This window comes from Pseudorca crassidens, chromosome 11, assembly GCF_039906515.1.
Source record: "Pseudorca crassidens isolate mPseCra1 chromosome 11, mPseCra1.hap1, whole genome shotgun sequence".
Classification (NCBI taxonomy): domain Eukaryota; kingdom Metazoa; phylum Chordata; class Mammalia; order Artiodactyla; family Delphinidae; genus Pseudorca; species Pseudorca crassidens.
Genome location: NC_090306.1, coordinates 88,127,835 through 88,146,335, shown reverse-complemented (window position 1 = coordinate 88,146,335; position 18,501 = coordinate 88,127,835). Strand labels below are relative to the sequence as shown.

The following is an 18,501-nucleotide window of genomic DNA, read 5'->3' as shown; positions in this document are numbered from 1 at the left end:
CAAAGGATTAATTTCCAAAATTCACAAGCAGCTCGTGCAGCTCAATAACAAAAAAGCAAACAACCCAATCCAAAAATGGGCAGAAGACCTAAATAGACATTTCTCCAAAGAAGATATACAGACTGCCAACAAACACATGAAAGAATGCTCAACATCATTAATCATTAGAGAAATGCAAATCAAAACTACAATGAGATATCATCTCACACCAGTCAGAATGGCCATCACCAAAAAATCTAGAAACAATAAATGCTGGAGAGGGTGTGGAGAAAAGGGAACACTCTTGCACTGCTGGTGGGAATGTGAATTGGTACAGCCACTATGGAGAACAGTATGGAGGTTCCTTAAAAAAACTACAAATAGAACTACCATATGACCCAGCAATCCCACTACTGGGCATATACCCTGAGAAAACCATAATTCAAAAAGAGTCATGTACCAAAATGTTCATTGCAGCTCTATATACAATAGCCCGGAGATGGAAACAACCTAAGTGCCCATCATCGGATGAATAGATAAAGAAGATGTGGCACATATATAAAATGGAATATTACTCAGCCATAAAAGGAAACGAAATTGAGCTATTTGTAATGAGGTGGATAGATCTAGAGTCTGTCATACAGAGTGAAGTAAGTCAGAAAGAGAAAGACAAATACCGTATGCTAACACATATATATGGAATTTAAGAAAAAAAAATGTCATGAAGAACCTAGGGGTAAGAGAGGAATAAAGACAAAGACCTACTAGAGAATGGACTTGAGGATATGGGGAGGGGGAAGGGTGAGCTGTGACAAAACAAGAGAGTGGCATGGACATATATACACTACCAAACGTAAAATAGATAGCTAGTGGGCAGCAGCCGCATAGCACAGGGAGATCAGCTCCGTGCTTTGTGACCACCTAGAGGGGTGGGATAGGGAGGGTGGGAGGGAGGGAGACACAAGAGGGAAGAGATATGGGAACATATGTATATGTATAACTGATTCACTTTGTTATAAAGCAGAAACTAACACACCATTGTAAAGCAATTATATCCCAATACAGATGTTAAAAAAAAAAAAAAAAAGGCTGTGGGATTGCCTGAGGGTTTATCCCAGGGCAGGAGAAGAATATTCCCCACTGAACAGGTTCAAAGGGCTGGGGTAGGGCTGGGGGTGAGGAGACACAGTAAAGAGGGCTTCCACTTCCATCCCAGGAGTCCTGCTTGCTCAACACGGCAGTTACAGAAGTCTAACACACGGTTCCTCCCTTCACAGGGTTTTCATCCAATTGGAGAGCTAAGACACACCCACCTGAAAAGACAGTTCCTTATACCAGGTGTGTAAGTGCTGAAGGGCGTACTAATGGTCTGAATTCAGAGGCAGGAGAGATTTTCTGCAGCTCAGGGGCCAGAGCCAGCTTGTCTGAGGAGGTGAGACTGGACTTGAAGAATGGGTATATGTATAGCTGATTCACTTTGTTATAAAGCAGAAATTAACACACTATCATAAAGCAATTATACTCCAATAAAGATGTTAAAAAAAAAAAGAATGGGTGGGGAGGTTTCAGGAGGCATCGAAGGAGGAAGGGCAGCCTTCCTGACTGAGGGGGCGGGTGTGTGTGTGTGTGTGTGTTTGTTTGTGTAGATAGGAGCAAGGTACTGAACATGCCTTTGCTTTCTTTAGGGGCTGTATGACATCACTCTGGTTAGACCACATGGTATCTGCAGAGAATGGATGGGAGACAGCAGTGGGCCCAAGGGTGGCTTAGCGGGACTTCAAGTATCAGCCCCCATCTCCTTAGCATCCTCATCTCAGTCACCCTATATAAAGAGAGAAGTGAAAACAGCGTGCTTGCTGTGCAGTTACAGCTTTAAACTTGGGGCTGGGTGCAGGGCACCCCTGGGATCCTTCTAAATGGAAATTCTGGTGCCAGCACTGAATAGAAGGTACTCGTGGCCAGTTTATGGAGACCCTAAGAACCTGGGGAGGTAGCTCGGACTTAGTCATTCAGGAAATGGAGATCCACCCAAGGGTTTTGAGCCAGAGAGTGACAGGACTGGAGCTTTTTATTATTTCACGAAGTCTTTTGACAAGTTCTGACTGTTCACCCCAGATGTTAGGAATCAGGGAAGACAGAGACGGGGAGAATAGGAGGAAGACAGAGACAGTGCACTCCCTCTAGGTCCCAGCTGCTGACAGCTCACTGCATGGGACCAGGGAGAAGCCAGGGAGGGGAGGAGGGGTGGCCATGAAGATGTTTCCAGGTTCCTGGGATGCCTTCATCCTTGTGTATGTGAGCCTGAGTGTGTGCTTCCAGGGGTACGAACTCAATATATGAGTAGCTCTGGCTTGGGGGAGGTTCGGGTATGAGAGAGTCTCTGCTCAAGTTTACGTTAAATATCTGGATATCGACAAGGAAGTTTTGATGAAAGAGTGAAATGGTACATGGTTGATGGACTGAAAAACTTTAAGTGTTTGAATTTCCAGGAAATAATTTCCCAGGTTATTATTGCTGATACTACCAGAGTTGTGACCTTCTTCTCCCGGATGTAACTCTCAATGGCGTCGTTGTTTGGAGCAAACACCGTGTAAGTGTCAGCAGCCTCGATCGAACTTGCCAGATTATGTTGCTGTGATGGAAAGAGACAGGAGCGCGTGAGGGACTTCTGTTCCCAGGTAACCCGAGCAGAGGGTCATGCAGAGGACGTGGTACTTGCAATGATGTAGCCCCGGAAGATGGAATAGTCAGGCATCTGGTCCAGCCGGGTGAGTAGGTTTGGTAAGGAGCCAGTTAGACCTCTTTGGGGAACCAGAACCTGGGAAAGGAAGCCCCAAAATTCTGTTAGCCTGCCTTGGTAGGACTTGCTGCTCTCCAGTACATAGGTTCATGTCACATAACAATATGTGATCATGAAGCCTCTGCAAATAGAGAACAAGGTACCTTTTCCTTTGATCGTTTGCAAGACCAAAGGGGTGCATAGTTTGGGAAGTGAAGTGGGTTTGATTTCAGCCCTACTCCACCACCAGACCAGGTACCTCTAGGCAGGGAACAACCTGCACAACTGTTCATGGTGGCCCTAACAAAGGGGACCACAGTGTCCAATGAACAGGTAGAAAAGGAGCCCCTTAATGAGCCACTGCAGAGGCTAAGCAGTGAACTTGAATCAGTTGATGCGCAGCCATGGATCTCTGCGCCCACATAAACTTCTTCCTCAACCCAGCTACCCAGCCGTGAGGACCCTCAGTGGCCTCCTTTGAGAAGTGAGGAGAATGGCACACACTTTCTGAGGGTTGTTATAAACATCAAATGAGATAATGCAATACATGACACCTGGCACCTAGAGGGCTGGCCATCATTCCAATATTACTGCACACAAGGTGGGGTGGTAATGCTGATGAGGGACAGAGAAGAGAGGCAGCTCCGCCCCTCCGGGACACGCCATTATATGGGGGCTCACGACCTATTCCATAAAGAACTATCAAAACAAGGGGGCACAGTTATGCCAAATGAGTTCTATACTGAGAAATCCCACGGGATTTCAGAGGAAGGAAAAGGGAATAAAAATGACATTTATCGAGGTCTCCCTAGGCAGCAGTGAGAGAGGAGGTGTTGTTTAATACTCATAGGGAAGAAAAATGGGGCTCAGAGAGGTTATGTAACTTGCCCAGGGTTACACAGTTAGTTAAGCGCCTGAACGAGATGCTGTATGATTCTAGAACTTACCCTCTTGACACTATGTCAGCCTCGGTGATATGGGCTGCAGGGATCAGGGATGGCTTCACAGAGGAGGTGGGACTCGACCTGGCCCCCGTGATAATAACGCTCAGTGCAGGACATGGGTTGAGATGCCATTTTACTAATGAGGTTTTGTTAATCAAAAATGTAAATGAGAAGAAGAGGTAATTTTACACTTAAAAAAAATTTTTTTTTTAGTACTTTGAAAAGCCAGTATTGGAGAAGAAAAATACTCTTAGTAATACTGCTTTCTGATAAATGAAGCCATAAGCCCAGTATAGTTCCCTGCAAATGACCTATCACTTGCTCAAAATATGGTGTATTTTTTAATGCCTCTTGGTAATACAAGAGAATTGCAAGGTCTTTGCAAAGTGTTGCACTCAGAAGTCTTATAAAAAGCCTCTCTTTTCTGAACAGAAACAGTTAATGTGTTCTGTAACTTGAAATAGAAAAGTATGTAAGTGCCAAGTGAGAATAATTTTAGTTAAAATGCAATTAGTTAATTGTCTTTTCTAATCTTCCGCTTTTCAAAATTTCCCAATATACCCTAAATTCGAACTTTAATTTTAAATGAAGATATTAATATAGTAACTGAAAATTACAGGATAGTTTAAAAGCTTGTTTCCCATTAAACTTTTTTTTTTTCTATTTCATACCTTTGAATACTGTTGAATTGCATCTTAGAAGAAAATAAAAATTCTACAATACCCTTCCTACCCTTTTCCATTTTTTTTTCCAGGGCACAATAATGCAGAGGGGAGAGGACCAGTGACACACAGCCAGTTGCGTCTCCTCCAGTTCTTGATTACATCCAATCTGGGCATATGGACTTCCCAATACTAAGGTTCCCGTGTACCTTGTAAGATGTTCTGATAACTAAGAAATATGATATATGTGGCCACACATTATACGGGACCCACTGCAGGATATAGGCTGAGTATATAGTAACTGAGTCTTACTGAATGAGTAGAGCCTCGAAATGGTTTTAAAACAAAAATAATGAAGCCCAATACAGGTTGTTTTTATATTAAGGCTAAGTATTTTTTCCCAAAAAAGATCCTGCACAGGAGGATAAATAACAAAAGGAGAAGAGATTCAACGTGTGCGGGAGGAAGCGATTTGGTACCTTGTTGATGATGTGTATCACTCCGTTTGTGGCTGCGTTGTCACCATCAATGACGCTCGCTCCTTCGATTGTGATATTCTGTAAACGCACCACAGTGAGAAGGTGAGTCCCTACAGAGTACACCCAGGGATTGAATTATTTGTGGGTTTCCCACTTTTTGAGTAGTAGTGACCTCCTCACTTTTGGACCATGACACAAAGTCAGAAATATTTTTAAACTGTGAGCCTTTTGACATTACACACACACACACACAATTGAAATGAAATAATACTTTCCTCTATTATATGGGAGGCACCTGATCATCGATTCTACTCTATTTCATTCTATTTCATTCAAAAAGTGCTGGGGACTTCTCTGGTGGCACAGTGGTTAAGAACCCTCCTGCCAACGCAGGGGACACGGGTTCCATCCCTGGTCCGGGAAGATCCCACATGCCGCAGAGCAACTAAGCCGGTGTGCCACAACTACTAAGCCTGCGCTCTAGAGCCCACGAGCCACAACTCCTGAGCCTGCGTGCCACAACTGCTGAAGTCCATGCACCCCAACTACTGAGGCTCGCGCTGCCTATAGCCTGTACTCCACAACAAGAGAAGTCCCCACTCGCTGCAACTAGAGAAAGCCCGTGCGCTGCAAAGAAGAACCAATGCTGCCAAAAAAAAAAAAAAAAAAATTGCTGGCTGAGGCTCACTAAAGTGACCCTGCAGTTGGAAAAACACCGCAGATAGTGTTGTGGGTTGAACTGCGTCTCCAAACTTCGTATGCTGAAGTGCTAACCACCAGTGTCTCAGAATGTGACCCTATTTGGAGACAGGGTCTTTACAGAGGTAATCAAGTTAAAATGAGGTCATTAGGGTGGGCCCTAATCCAATATGACCAGTGTCCTTATAAGAAGAGGATATTTGGGCACAGACAGCTATGGAGAGAGAAGACCATGTGAACGTGAGGACGGTCATCTACGAGCCAAGGAGAGAGCCTGACGTCAGTCCTTAGAGAGAACCAACCCTGCCCACACCTTGACCTTGGACTTCGAGCCTCCAGAACTCTGAGACAAAAATTTCTGTTGTTTAAGCCACCCAGTCTGTGTTTCTTTGTTATAGTAGGCCTAGCAAACTAATACAGATAGTTACTGACTTTTCAAGAATATTAATTACACGGGGAAAGGAGCTAAGTAAACCCAAATGCCCGCTCACGCAGCCACCGACCAAGCATGACACATCTGGGCTCCGCTCTCTCTGGTTTCCTCTCCTCTTCTCCCACCACTGCCCTCTGTCTGAAATTCCTCCTGGGAACCCTGGGTGCAGAGGGGACTTGCCTCACCCTGAGCACATCAGCAGAGGTCCTGAAACAAACGTTCCTGGCTACTTTGCACATCTCTTCTGGTTACAGGGAGACATTTATATCAGGCGTAAGAAAGAACCCATTACAACTGTGTCTTTGATGGTTGGCTGCTCTAGCAAACAGGTCTTAATTGATTTACCTCTGAATCTATGGAACCTGGGATGAACCTTCCCAGGGTGGGTGTTCGACTAATGCTTGCTCAGAGCATCAGTGATTTCAAACAGCAATGGAAAACCACCCATTGTCTGACATATGCATGTAACGTTCTAGAATTATTGTAATAAAATGTAAAGAGTCCATGGGACCGTATGTAACTCTTTTCTGCTTTCTAAAAGGAATGATCTGAGGAAGCACATATATTTAGGTAATACTAGGCATAGAGCCTTTTCACAGCGCCATCACTGATGGGTAGATAGGCAGAAATGCTTTAGAGCTGCAATTCTAGAATATTCTGACCCTGGCCCATGCTCCATTGATGGGGCAGTTCTCATTTCCCAGTAGAGTCTCCATTTTCATCTTGTTCAGTTCACAGAAAGAACTTTAAAACACTGCCGCATTCAGCAGGGCAGCCAGACTTCCGCACAGAAAACTGAATCCAAGTCCTTGAAACATTATAGAAAAAGCCAGAAGGTGAGCTTCTACAGGGCTCTGCTCTCCTGTGCACTGTCCTGTCTCCAACACCCAGATCAGTTCCTGGAGCATAGGAGGTGTTCAGTAAGTATCTGTTTATTTATTTTTTGGCTGCATCGGGTCTTCGTTGCGGCACGCGGGGTCTTCGTTGAGGCATGCGAGATATTTCGTTGTGGCGCGTGGGCTTTTCTCTAGCTGTGGTGTGCAGGTTTTCTCTCTCTAGTTGCAGTGCTTGGGTTTTAGGGCGTATGGGCTCTGTAGTTGTGGAATGCGGGTTCCAGAGCTTGTGGGCTCTGTAGTTTCAGGCACGTGGGCTCTCTAGTTATGGCGTGCAGGCTTAGTTGCCCCGCGGCATGTGGGATCTTAGGTCCCCAACCAGGGATCGAACCCACATCCCCAGCATTGGAAGGCGGATTCTTTACCACTGGATCACCAGAGGAGTCCCAATAAATATCTGTTGACTGACCCTAGCTTAATACAAAATTGTAGTAATCTCAAATGACTCAATTAGTAGGTTTCCAATAACCAGCTCTTAACCACACATAAAAATCAAAGTTGTGAAACTGCGCGGCCTTCACCCAGAAGAAATGAAAGGATTGCCTTTCCGGATCAGTCTGTTGTCTGTCAGGAAGAGCCTGTGGCCAACCAGTGGGCAGAGAGCTTCATTTCATACTCTCCCTGCTACAGAGTAAGAGTGTGTGTGTGTGTGTGTGTGTGTGTGTGTGCGCGTGCGTGTGTGTGTGTGTGTGTGTGTGTGTGTGTGTACAGGTTGCTAAGTGTTGAAGCTGGGTGATACCTACAGGGAGGTTTTATTCTCCATTTATTTTTGCTCACGTTTGGAAATTTCCCTCACAGAAAAAAACTAAAAGTACACTATGAACGTAGGTCACAAGTTTCCACTAAACAGACACAACACGACGCTCTCTTACCCCATCCGCCTTCGCCAGGTGGAGGAAGCTGCCCTGCAAAGACGTTGCCAGCATGTCAGAAGGTGGCAGGGCCTGCAGATCGGCCACTCCATACGTGCCCAGGAGCGTATGGTACCTACGACAACAGTCCATAAGGGCTGTAATGAGGTATCAATGCTTGAGGCAGTGGCATTGTGAGGAGTTAAGAGAGTAGGTTCTGGAGCCAGACTACCGGGTTCAAAATCTCCCCCTGCAACTTCAGCCATGGTACCTGGGGTTAGTTAATTAACCACCCTGTGCCTCGGTTTCCGCATCTATAAAATGGGAATAATTCTGTCTGTTTCACAGGGTCCTTGGGAGGATTAACTAGGTTGTACATAGAGCAGTTAGCACAGAATTGGCTGTCAGTCATGTTGACGACTTCCATCGTGGGGTAAGGAGGTGAGGGGGTCCTGGGACATGGTCAGTTGCATGGATCTGAAGGACCACGTGGCCTCCCTTCACTGAACTTCATTCACACTGATGCCAGTAAGATACCATGAACAATAAAACACACATAATACCTACTTTATGAGGGTGGGAATATTGCTCTTGGTCAACCAAAAGGCTTTCTCATCTTGGTCCATGTCCTCAATAGCTTGTTGGGAAGGCACGAGGATGGTGAGGTTTGAGGCGGCTGACAGCATGGGTTGTAGGGAAGCATTCTGAATCGCAGAAGGAAAAGAAACTGGCCTGACTCATGTCAGAGGACAAATGCTGACTTAATGCTTGGCAGAGATGACAATTTCCCATGTGATATAATTTCAGAGATACTGGGAAGGTCCTAGGGACCCCTTTCCCAAATCGATCCCACCTACTGGCTGACGCCTCCTCTTCCCTCTGAGACTCATCCCTTTTATTTAAACGTGTGAACCTTGACAAAAGGCAAATTTTCCTGATCAGGTCACACTTGAATCATTATCAGTCATTCACCCTTTAGTCTAAATGAAGAGGCAGAGAACACTCTTGAGCGTGTCATGCGTGTGTGTGCACACGTGTGTACAGAGAACCTTGAGAATCCTTGGATGCCTTTGGAATAAGGATGGTGGCAAGATTACAGGAACAGTTTCAGCATGAGAGAGAGAGACTGGAGGCCTGAAATCAAACTTTATCTACTCACCTAGAGCTACTTCTGGGTAGAAGCAGTGGTGGGCTTATGTTTCACAACCGGCTCTCCAGGAAAAACAAACAAACAAAAGCCCCGCTTCGCAGTGTTTGCTGATTTCTGTGGTGTAAGTTCTCCCATCATAGCTGATTCCAAGCTACCGTCATAACAGCATAGAAAGTGGAGTTGGGGAAGCTGTGCTCTTGTGAGCTAGGACGAGTGGGTCTAGCCCACCACAGGGCAAGCTTATGAGTGTGGGGTGGGTCTGTATGAAAATGAGCACCTGCTCTAGGACCCTCAGTCCCTGCTGTCCCGTGCGATGGGGGTCAGAGGGACCCCACATGGAAGCAACAGGAAGGCGTCCTGGAGTGGCTGCTGACCAGACACTGCGTATCTTGGCATCTGTCTTCTTAAAAGGGACAAACCACTTGTCACGATGGCTGGCTGAACCTGCCACCTTGGGCCACTCAGGCAAAGATGACAGAGACTCAGACAACTGGGGATGGTGGGGCTTAGACTCTCTGTTATAGAACTTTCCAAAGGAGAGGGAAAAGCTCCTCTGGGCATGTTGGGCTGAGGGCTAAACACACATGAAATAAGACAGTACTGCAACTATAAATGCCAAATATAATTTGGTGAATTACCGTGATGAATTATGCTGACTTTTCAAAAATACCTCTTTTGATGAACGAAGTTATACATATATATTTGGATTGGTTGAAAAGTCGACCACCCCAGCTTATCTTAGACCAGAAGCTCTTGGCCCTGGTTGCATGTTAGAATCACCTGGGAAAGTGTTAAAATACACTGATGCCCAGGTCAAACCTCTACCCAATCAAATCAGAGAGTCTGGGGGTGGGAGCCTAGGCATGGCTATTGAAAATCATCTGTTCCATGTGGTTCTAAAGTGCAATCAAAGCTGAGAACCACTGTTCTAGACAATTTCCCTCCCTCCCCCTCACCAGCTGCATTTTCAGTTTTCTGTTACATGTAGTCCAAATATCTAAAATTATTATATATTCCCAATCCTAATTCCAACCAAGGTACTCACATTTATCCACTGGTTAAATATAGCTGCGGCAGAGAGAAAGGACAATTCCTTATTCATTTCGTTGCAAGAGAGGGAGGAAAGAGGAGAGAGAACACAGAGGAGGATCAACGAGAGGCATAATCCCAGGGCATCTCTGGGCGTCGTCCTTGCCAGCCTTGTCGATGCCGACATGAATGATGCCCAGGCTGGATGAATCCCCATGTTGCCAGAGGCATGCATTTCTTTCATGTTTAATGGCTTAAATTATCTTCTATATTCGAGGGAAAGGAGTAATTCCAGAAACGTTAAATGAAACGACAACGTCGAATTCGTCCCAATCAGAATTTATGTTGTAAGAACACGGCCACCCAGCCCTACAGGAGGGCCACAGAACTCAGTACACTGCCCCCTTCCAGAGCTAGCATTGAGCAGGGGCTTGGGACACAGTGCCAAACCACTCGGGTTTTCTTTCTGGTTTGGCCATTTCCTAGTTCCTTAGGCAAGTTCCTTCATCTCTCTGGGCTTCAACGTTCCTAGCTGTGAAACGGGGATGATAAAAGCTCCAGCTGATAGTGTTGATGTGGAAACCGGAAGAGTTAACGTTTCTAAAGTGCTTAGAACAGAGGATGGCATGCAGGACACAGTCAGTAGGTTTTAGCCACTATTATTTTTAACTTATCCGCCATGGGGTTTGTTAATGAACATATATGCTGAACCATCACAACTGGCACCAGGTTGGAGTGAGGGAGGATATAAGATATGAAAGAGAAAAGATGGCCCCTGATCTCATGCAACTTACAGTTGTTTTGGGGATGTTAGGGTGTGAAAAAATAACACAGGGGGCTGGTAGATCAGTGATGTTTGAAGGTGTGATAGATTAAAGAAAGCTCTAGACTTTGAGTTTAAAAAGTCTGGGTTCAATTCCTGGGTCTGCCATTTACCAGCTGTGGGATCTTGGGCAAGTCACTTAACCTCTCTGAGAACTCAAGTGCCTCACCTGAAAAATGAAAATGATGATGCCTTGCTCCTGGGATTATGAACATTACATGCATTAATGTATGTGAAAACATTTAAAAAATTATTAAACACCACGAAAGTGGCAACAACAATTATGTGCAAATTTACCAAAAGGCAATACATCTCAGAGCTGTCTTAATTCCTTTTTGAAAGTGGTTGAGGTTACGGAATAAGTTAGTAAATACCGGTTGAAAAGTAAATCAGTTAGTAAATAGGTAAGTACGAGAGCTGAGATGCTCTGGTAATCCCTTCAAGGAGAGGAGGGCATGAGCTGGACCTGAACTGCTGGCAGAAAGACCTGAGGCTGCGTCCATGGGGGCGGGGAACGGAGCCAGGAAGGTGACAGCTGGATAGGCGACAGCTCAGCTAAGCGGGTTGAAGTGAGTTGAGTCCATGTGAAGTCCTCAGAGTTACCAGGCCGAGCATTTGGACTTGATCTTGTTTTCCGTGGGAGGTGAGGGGCATTGTGAAAGCAGGGTGTTAGGGTTTTAAGGTTTTAGGAAATGTGGCCCATGGACAGTGCAGAGAAAATGTTGGGTCCACGCTCCACGGTCTGAATGTCAGGAGACAGGCCTGATGGGATGAGTAGGAGAAACAGGTTTAGTAAAGAGCAGGAAGGACCCTGATAGGCAGGGAGGCCAAGGTCAGATGCTGCAGCTGCCAGGGAGCACATTAGGGCAGGTGCAGCCCTGGGCACTGTTACGCCAGTGGTTTCCATTGAGAGGAGGGGTAGGAACCAAACTCCAGTGAGTTAAACAAAAAGTGAGTGATGAGAAAATTCACCAATTTACTTTCTCATTTCAACAAATCTTTATGAACAGTAGGAGTGAAGTAGGAAACAAGGACAAAGACCTGCCCTCAAGAGTTGACAGTCCAGTGGGGAGACAGACAATTAGGTGGGACGTGCCCTACGCTGATAGAACATACTAACGGTTAAGTGCTTGGGCTCTGCACGGAGACAGCTGAGCGACCTTAGGCAAGTTTGCTTAGGCTCTCAGTTTCCTCATCTATGAAATGGGCATAATAATAGCATAAGCCCAGAGGCTGTGGTTTAAAGGGGGTGCTGCAGCATGTTAAGGATTTAGTAAGATGCCTGGTACACAGAAGGTGCGCGTGCATGCGTGCGCGTGTGTACACATGCACCCCCCACCCCCCCCAGACAGGGGTAAGCACAAGGTGCTCTGGGTGCCTATAGGAGGCACACAGCCCGGACAGGAGTGCCCAAGAGCTCAGCAGGGACCAGTTATTTGCTCATTTGGGAAGTCTGGGACTAGCAAGAGGCAGAATGACAAGAAAGGGAAGGCAGGACTGCTTGGTACACAGAAGGTGCCTAATAAAAGTTACCTCCCTTCAACTTGTAGAAAATTTGTGACCCACAGAGCACATATGCCATTTATGAGAAGCAGTCTGCTTCAGATAAAATCTGGAGCAAATGATTCGTAGAGCACTTTAAAGCCATCCTAGCCAAGAGAGCTTTTTTTTTCTTTTAAATTTGAAGACTTCTGTCTTTATTATTCTGTACTGGAGTTGATCTCAGAGGACTTACCACTGCAGCGTTTCCATAGCAGAGAAGGCCATCTCCTTCGTAGCCCTCTTGGCAAACACAACTCCAGACACCAGAAGAGGTAAACTGACAGGTTGCCTGATACAAAGAAAATGAGAGAAACGATTTGCTTTCCCAACTAAAGCATTAGATATGAGGTACACCTGTGAATCCTCAGGCTCCGTCTACAGTGAGAAGTGCAAATTCGGGGCTGAAAGATGGTGGAAGTAACCCACAGGCCCTCAGCCCTTTCTGCAGGTTTGGTGCACTTCTTACGGAATCACAATTAGATTCTTTCTTTTCATCCCTGCCAAGATTTAGCAAGCAGAAATCAGGACACACAGTTAATGTGAATTTCAGATAAACCAAGAGGTTTTTGTATAAGCATGTCCCATATAGTATTTGGGGGCACGCTTGTGCCAGAGAAGAATTCACTGTGTACCTGAAATTCAATTCTAACTGGGTGTTCTGCATTTTATCTGGCAACCCTATGCTGGTTCTTCCACGCTTTGGAATGAAGTGAAAGTTCCAATAACCTCTCACGTGTGGAATGTCAGGGCTTGGTTGGGCTGAAATTAAGCAAGAGTGTTGGAGCTTCTTCAGTTTTATGAAGTGCTTTCATGATTCCTGGGTAACGGATACGTTAGAGGCATCTCCTCCCATTTTTTCTGTCTTTGACTATCACCCACCTGCCCACACTACTAGGCGTGGGTCTGGCAGTCCTGTTCATGATATGTCACCCCACTCCCTGGCCATCACTGACTGTCTCATATGTGGACACCTGGACCCAGCTGGGCTGGCCAGATCCTTTCTCCTATGAGTTAGAATGGGGACACAGAGGGCTGCTAAGTTAGTGGGCATCTCTGGTAGTGGGCTAGACGTTCCTCTAAGAACAGGGAGTCACCTATCCCAAGATGCACAGAATGCACTTAAAGTTGGGAGAGAGAGAGAGGGGGAGACAAAGACAAAGAGAAAGTAAAGGCACAGGGAGTGGCAAAACGAGAAACTGCATGGTCTCAGAGGACCGAGAGAAGAAGCTGCCTTGATGTTGATGCTAAGCCCTTGGGAGGTTTTGGAACTCCTTACTACGGAGCTACCCTGGCGGCATCTGTCCAACAAATTCCTTTTTAGCTTAAGTGGATTTGCGTGGACTCTGTTACTTGCAAGCAAAAGCACTGTGGCTAAGGTGTCGTCTTCATTGGTTCTGACGCTGGGTGCTTAGTGATGTTCTTTTAAAAACATGAACACGACCAGCTCTAACATCTCTGCCTGCTCTTCCCTAATTTAGACACAAGGCTCAACCTACCCTTGAATGGGCATTTTCACTAATAATTTGGGTAAAACTTTGTCATGACATTCAAAATGGGAGTCTAGTTACCCTTTAAATTATCCTGGTGATTTAGAATTGCCAGATGTAGCAAATAAAAACACCAAGTACGAATTTTAGCTAAGTTATGAAGAATTTTTTGTTTAAATTTGTCCTATCTAACATTTGGGTCATAGTTGTGCTGGAGGATTATTTATCATTTACTAGAAGTTCAGATTTAACCGGGATCTTATCTGGCAATCGTATGTTGGTTCTTCCAAGCTTTAGAATGGAGTGAAGGCTGAAATAATTACTCACATTCTGCTCAGGGACTCCCTTTGGGAGTAAGAGAGATTTTGTTCATTACTGGGCCCAGATAAAAAAATAACCCAACCTTCTTTCTTTCTCAAGTCATTTTTTTAAGGATTAATGAAAAAAATCAAGTCACTCACCAGTGGATGACATTTCCCAGTTTGTTCCAAGCATGACGTTACTGGTTCACAGTCAATCCCGTTGCCTCGAAATCCTTTCTTGCACTCACACTCATTCTGTAATTCCAAGAGCAAAGTCAAACGGATTATTGAAAACAACTGCCTTGCATGCCCTGCCCTCACACTGTACCACAAAATGAAGTATGGAAGCCATCGCTGTTTGGCTCTTTTAGAGAACACCATTAACGTCTTTCGTTTACTACACTTCAGCTTCCGGAGCTATTGGGCTCCACGTTCTACGTTACATTTCCCAGTCTGACAGTCCTTTGGTGCGTTTTGAATTCATTACCCTAGAGGGGCCATGTGGAGTTTGTCTCAGAGAGAACTTAGATCCTAAAGAGCGTCACATTGGAAAAATTGGCCCCTCCACCTAAGAGGGAAAGATGAAGCAAGTCATGGAGCAACCACTTGGTGGAGATCCATGCACACGGCCACTGTGAGTCTGGAAGGCACGTTGTGTAATTTAGAACAGGCATTGCCTCTGAGCAGGCAAATCTCTACATGGACAACCCATGGCTAGTGGCTCAGCAGGTAGACAGGGTCATCATGCAACAAAAAAGTCCCCCCTCCATCTGGGAAGCTTTAGGTCCACACCAGGGTACATACCTTGGTGAGCAGGGTGCAGGCTGGGTTTCAGCCCCTGTTTGCCCCATAGGCTGGGTACTTTGTGTAGTACACAAACTACACCACAGAAGCAATGGCCCTGATCATGCAGTTATTAAATATGACGATGATGACGATGATGATGATGATGACGAAGATGATGACGATGATGATGATAGTGGTGGGTTGTATGATAAAATGGGGGAATGTCTGTGCTAAGTACAGAATAGGAACCAAACAAAACCGCAGTGGATCGCAACAAGGTAGAGAAAAATAAAAACCTGTGCATTAAGAAGACCAGAAAGAAAAAATACATCAGCACACAAATGGTGATTGTGGGAGTGCTGTGAATGGTTTTCATTTTTCTCCACTCTTTTACTTTCCCAAATGTCTTCCATTATTAAACATTATCTTGTATTTAAAACATAATTTAGGGGGCTTCCCTGGTGGCGCAGTGGTTAAGAATCTGCCTGCCAGTGCAGTGGACTCGGGTTTAAGCCCTGGTCCGGGAAGATCCCACATGCCGTGGAGCAACGAAGCCCATGCGCCACAACTATTGAGCCTGTGCTCTAGAGCCCGCGAGCCACAACTACTGAGCCTGCAACTACTGAAGCCCACACGCCTAGAGCCCGTGCTCCACAACAAGAGAAGCCACCACAGTGAGAAGCCCGTGCACCGCAATGAAGAGCAGCCCTCGCTCGCCGCAACTAGAGAAAGCCCGCGAGCAGCAACAAAGACGCAACGCAGCCAAAAATAAATAATAAATAAATTAATTAATTAAAAAAAACCCTATAATTTAAACAGGAGTAATCTCTTCAACAGATAACAAACACAGGTTATGGAACCAGCAATGAACCTCAAAGCTGCTTTCACTAAAGAGAAGAAGATAAAGCATACAACGTAAATAAGAATAGTCCAATCTTAACTGGAAAACAAGAGATGCTCTAAGTCTTATGGATGAACTGGCACATGAGATGCTTCTGTGATGAGGACCACTGCTCTTCAGAGGAGGGAGGATGAGCTGGGAAGTTTCTTCTGGGAAGTGGGGCATGGCTGGACCTTGGGAGAGGGTGGGAGGAGTGGGGAGTCCATGAAAGCTGAGGGTACATGTCAGAAAAATAAACAGAGGTGGGAAAGTAGGAACATTTGATTGGTGAAGAGTTATTGAGGTGACACAAGACAACCCATTAAGTTGTGGGAAGAAAGGAATAGAACTCCTATTTATGAATTTTTATCTTTAAGGGTATAAGTATTATTTGCTATATATGCTTTATAAGGTAAATTGGGTATATATATATATATATATTTTTTTTTTGCGGTTTGCGGGCCTCTCACTGTTGTGGCCTCTCCTGTCACGGAGCACAGGCTCCAGACGCGCAGGCTCAGCGGCCATGGCTCATGGGCCCAGCCGCTCCATGGCATGTGGGATCTTCCTGGACCGGGGCACGAACCAGCGTCCCCTGCATCGGCAGGCGGACTCTCAACCACGGCGCCACCAGGGAAGCCCAATTGGGTATCTTATATACAAATATATGCACATGTATACAACTTTACACGAGAGGGCAAGACCTTGTAAGCAAGAGTGTTTAATCTTCTGTACTTGGTATTGGGGTAGCACGTCCCTGCACCCACAGCCCTGACATATTGACCCAAACATGGTCTTTTAAAATAAAAATTCATGGTAGTCAGGATTTGTGCCTATTTGGAATATATCTACAAGCTTTCGAGCCAACTAATAACACTACTGAGGGCAATCCTAGATATGGCCTGTTTTATTTCTTATGTAACACTATAGAAAGTCGTTTCTCTTCCTCTATCTCCCCCATCAGAATGCTTTTCAAATTTGTCTGCAGAAAGGATGATAGAGCAGAAGGGAATAGCTACTCTTATGGGTTGAACTGTGCTCCCCCAATCCCACCCCCGCACTCATATGTTGAAGTCCTGACCCCCAGTACCTCAGAATGTAACCTTATTTGGAAAAAGAATTGTTAATATGTAATGAGTTAAGATGAGGTCCTACTGGAGTAGGGTGGGTCCCTAGTCTAATATGACTGGTGTCCTTATAAAAAGGGGAGATTTGGACATAGACATGCACGTGGCAGAATGCCACGTGAACACGAAGGCAGAGATTAGGGTGATGCGTGTATAAGCCAAGGAACACCAAAGCCTGTCAGCGAACCACCCAGGGCTGGGAGAGAGGCATGGAACAGATCTGTCATCATAGCTCTTAGAAGGAACCAAAGCTGCTGATACCTTGATCCTGACCTCTAGCCTCCAATCCCGTGAGACACACATTTCTGTTGTTCTGTGACACCCAGTTAGTGATGCTTTGCTACAGCAGCCTTAGCAAACTGATACTGACACCAAGAAATTGTTTTTCTCTCTCAAATGCGACGTGGCGACTCAGGTGAGTCAAAAACTGATTGAATTGTTGGTACTTGCTTGGCAAGACATAAGAATGCAGTGAGTTCTTTCATGACTAGGACTTTTTCATGGCTACAATCCTAGGACAGTTGTCATCACCTCCCCTGGGGCTGATTAACTCCTAAGAAGTAGCTTTCTCTGCCTCTGTCTCCCTTAAATGAGGTTAAGTAAAAGTGACCCACCACTGAGTATTACACAGTGTTATAGAGAAATAGAGTGTGGTCAAGGGTGGTGACCGAGAGGGCAATTCTGGAGTCAGACTGTCTGGGTGTGAATCTCACACTGTAATTTGGTTTCTGTGTGATATGAGCAAAGTATTTAACCTCTCCATGCTTCAGTTTCCTCTTTTATAAGATGGAATGATAATAGTACCTATGTGGCAACAAAAGCAAAAATAAGCAAGTAGGAATACATCAAATTAAAAAGCTTCTGGGGGCTTCCCTGGTGGTGCAGTGGTTGAGAGTCCGCCTGCCGATGCAGGGGACGTGGGTTCGTGCCCCGGTCCGGGAAGATCCCACATGCCGTGGAGCGGCTGGGCCCGTGAGCCATGGCCGCTGAGCCTGCGCGTCCGGAGCCTGTGCTCCTCAATGGGAGAGGCCGCAACAGTGAGAGGCCCGTGTACCGCAAAAAAAAATAAAATAAAAAAATTAATAAAGCTTCTATATGGCAAAGGCGACCATCAACAAAATGAAAAGGTAACCTATGGAATGGGAGAAAATATTTACAAGTCATAATCTGATAAGGGGTTAATATCTAAAATATATAAAGAACTCATACAACTCAACAGCAAAAAACCAAACAATCCAATTAAAAAAATGGGCAGAAGATCTGAGTGGACATTTTTCCAAAGAAGACATACAGATAATCAACAGGTACTTGAAAAGCTGCTCAACATGACTAATCATCAGAGGAACACAAATCAAAACCACAGTGAGATAAAGACAAGAAATAATAAAGTGTTGGAGAGGAAGTGGAGGAAAAGGAACGCTTGTGCACTGTTGGTGGGAATGTAAATTGGTACAGCCACTGTGGAAAACTGTTATGGCGGTTCTTCAAAAAACTAAAAATAGAACTACCATATGTTCTAGCAATTCCACTTCTGGGTATTTACCTGAATAAAAAAAAAAACAACTCGAAAAGGTATATGCACCCCCATGTTCATTGCAGCATTATTTACAATAGTCAAGACACGGAAGCAACCAAACTGCTCATCAACAGATGAAT

The 18,501-nt window shown here is 45.2% G+C and overlaps 1 protein-coding gene across 1 annotated transcript in view; it reads right to left on the bottom strand.

Moving 5' to 3' along the window:
• STAB2 (stabilin 2) overlaps window positions 1-18,501 on the bottom strand; it is a 166,039-nt gene that overhangs the window by 62,730 nt on the left and 84,808 nt on the right. The window contains exons 26-33 of the mRNA XM_067697744.1: window positions 14,212-14,307; window positions 12,457-12,552; window positions 9,915-9,962; window positions 8,287-8,423; window positions 7,741-7,855; window positions 4,844-4,921; window positions 2,699-2,797; window positions 2,504-2,611 (exon numbers count right to left, since the gene is read on the bottom strand). Coding sequence (XP_067553845.1) covers window positions 2,504-2,611; window positions 2,699-2,797; window positions 4,844-4,921; window positions 7,741-7,855; window positions 8,287-8,423; window positions 9,915-9,962; window positions 12,457-12,552; window positions 14,212-14,307 — 777 coding nt within the window. The remainder of the gene's footprint in view (window positions 1-2,503; window positions 2,612-2,698; window positions 2,798-4,843; window positions 4,922-7,740; window positions 7,856-8,286; window positions 8,424-9,914; window positions 9,963-12,456; window positions 12,553-14,211; window positions 14,308-18,501) is intronic.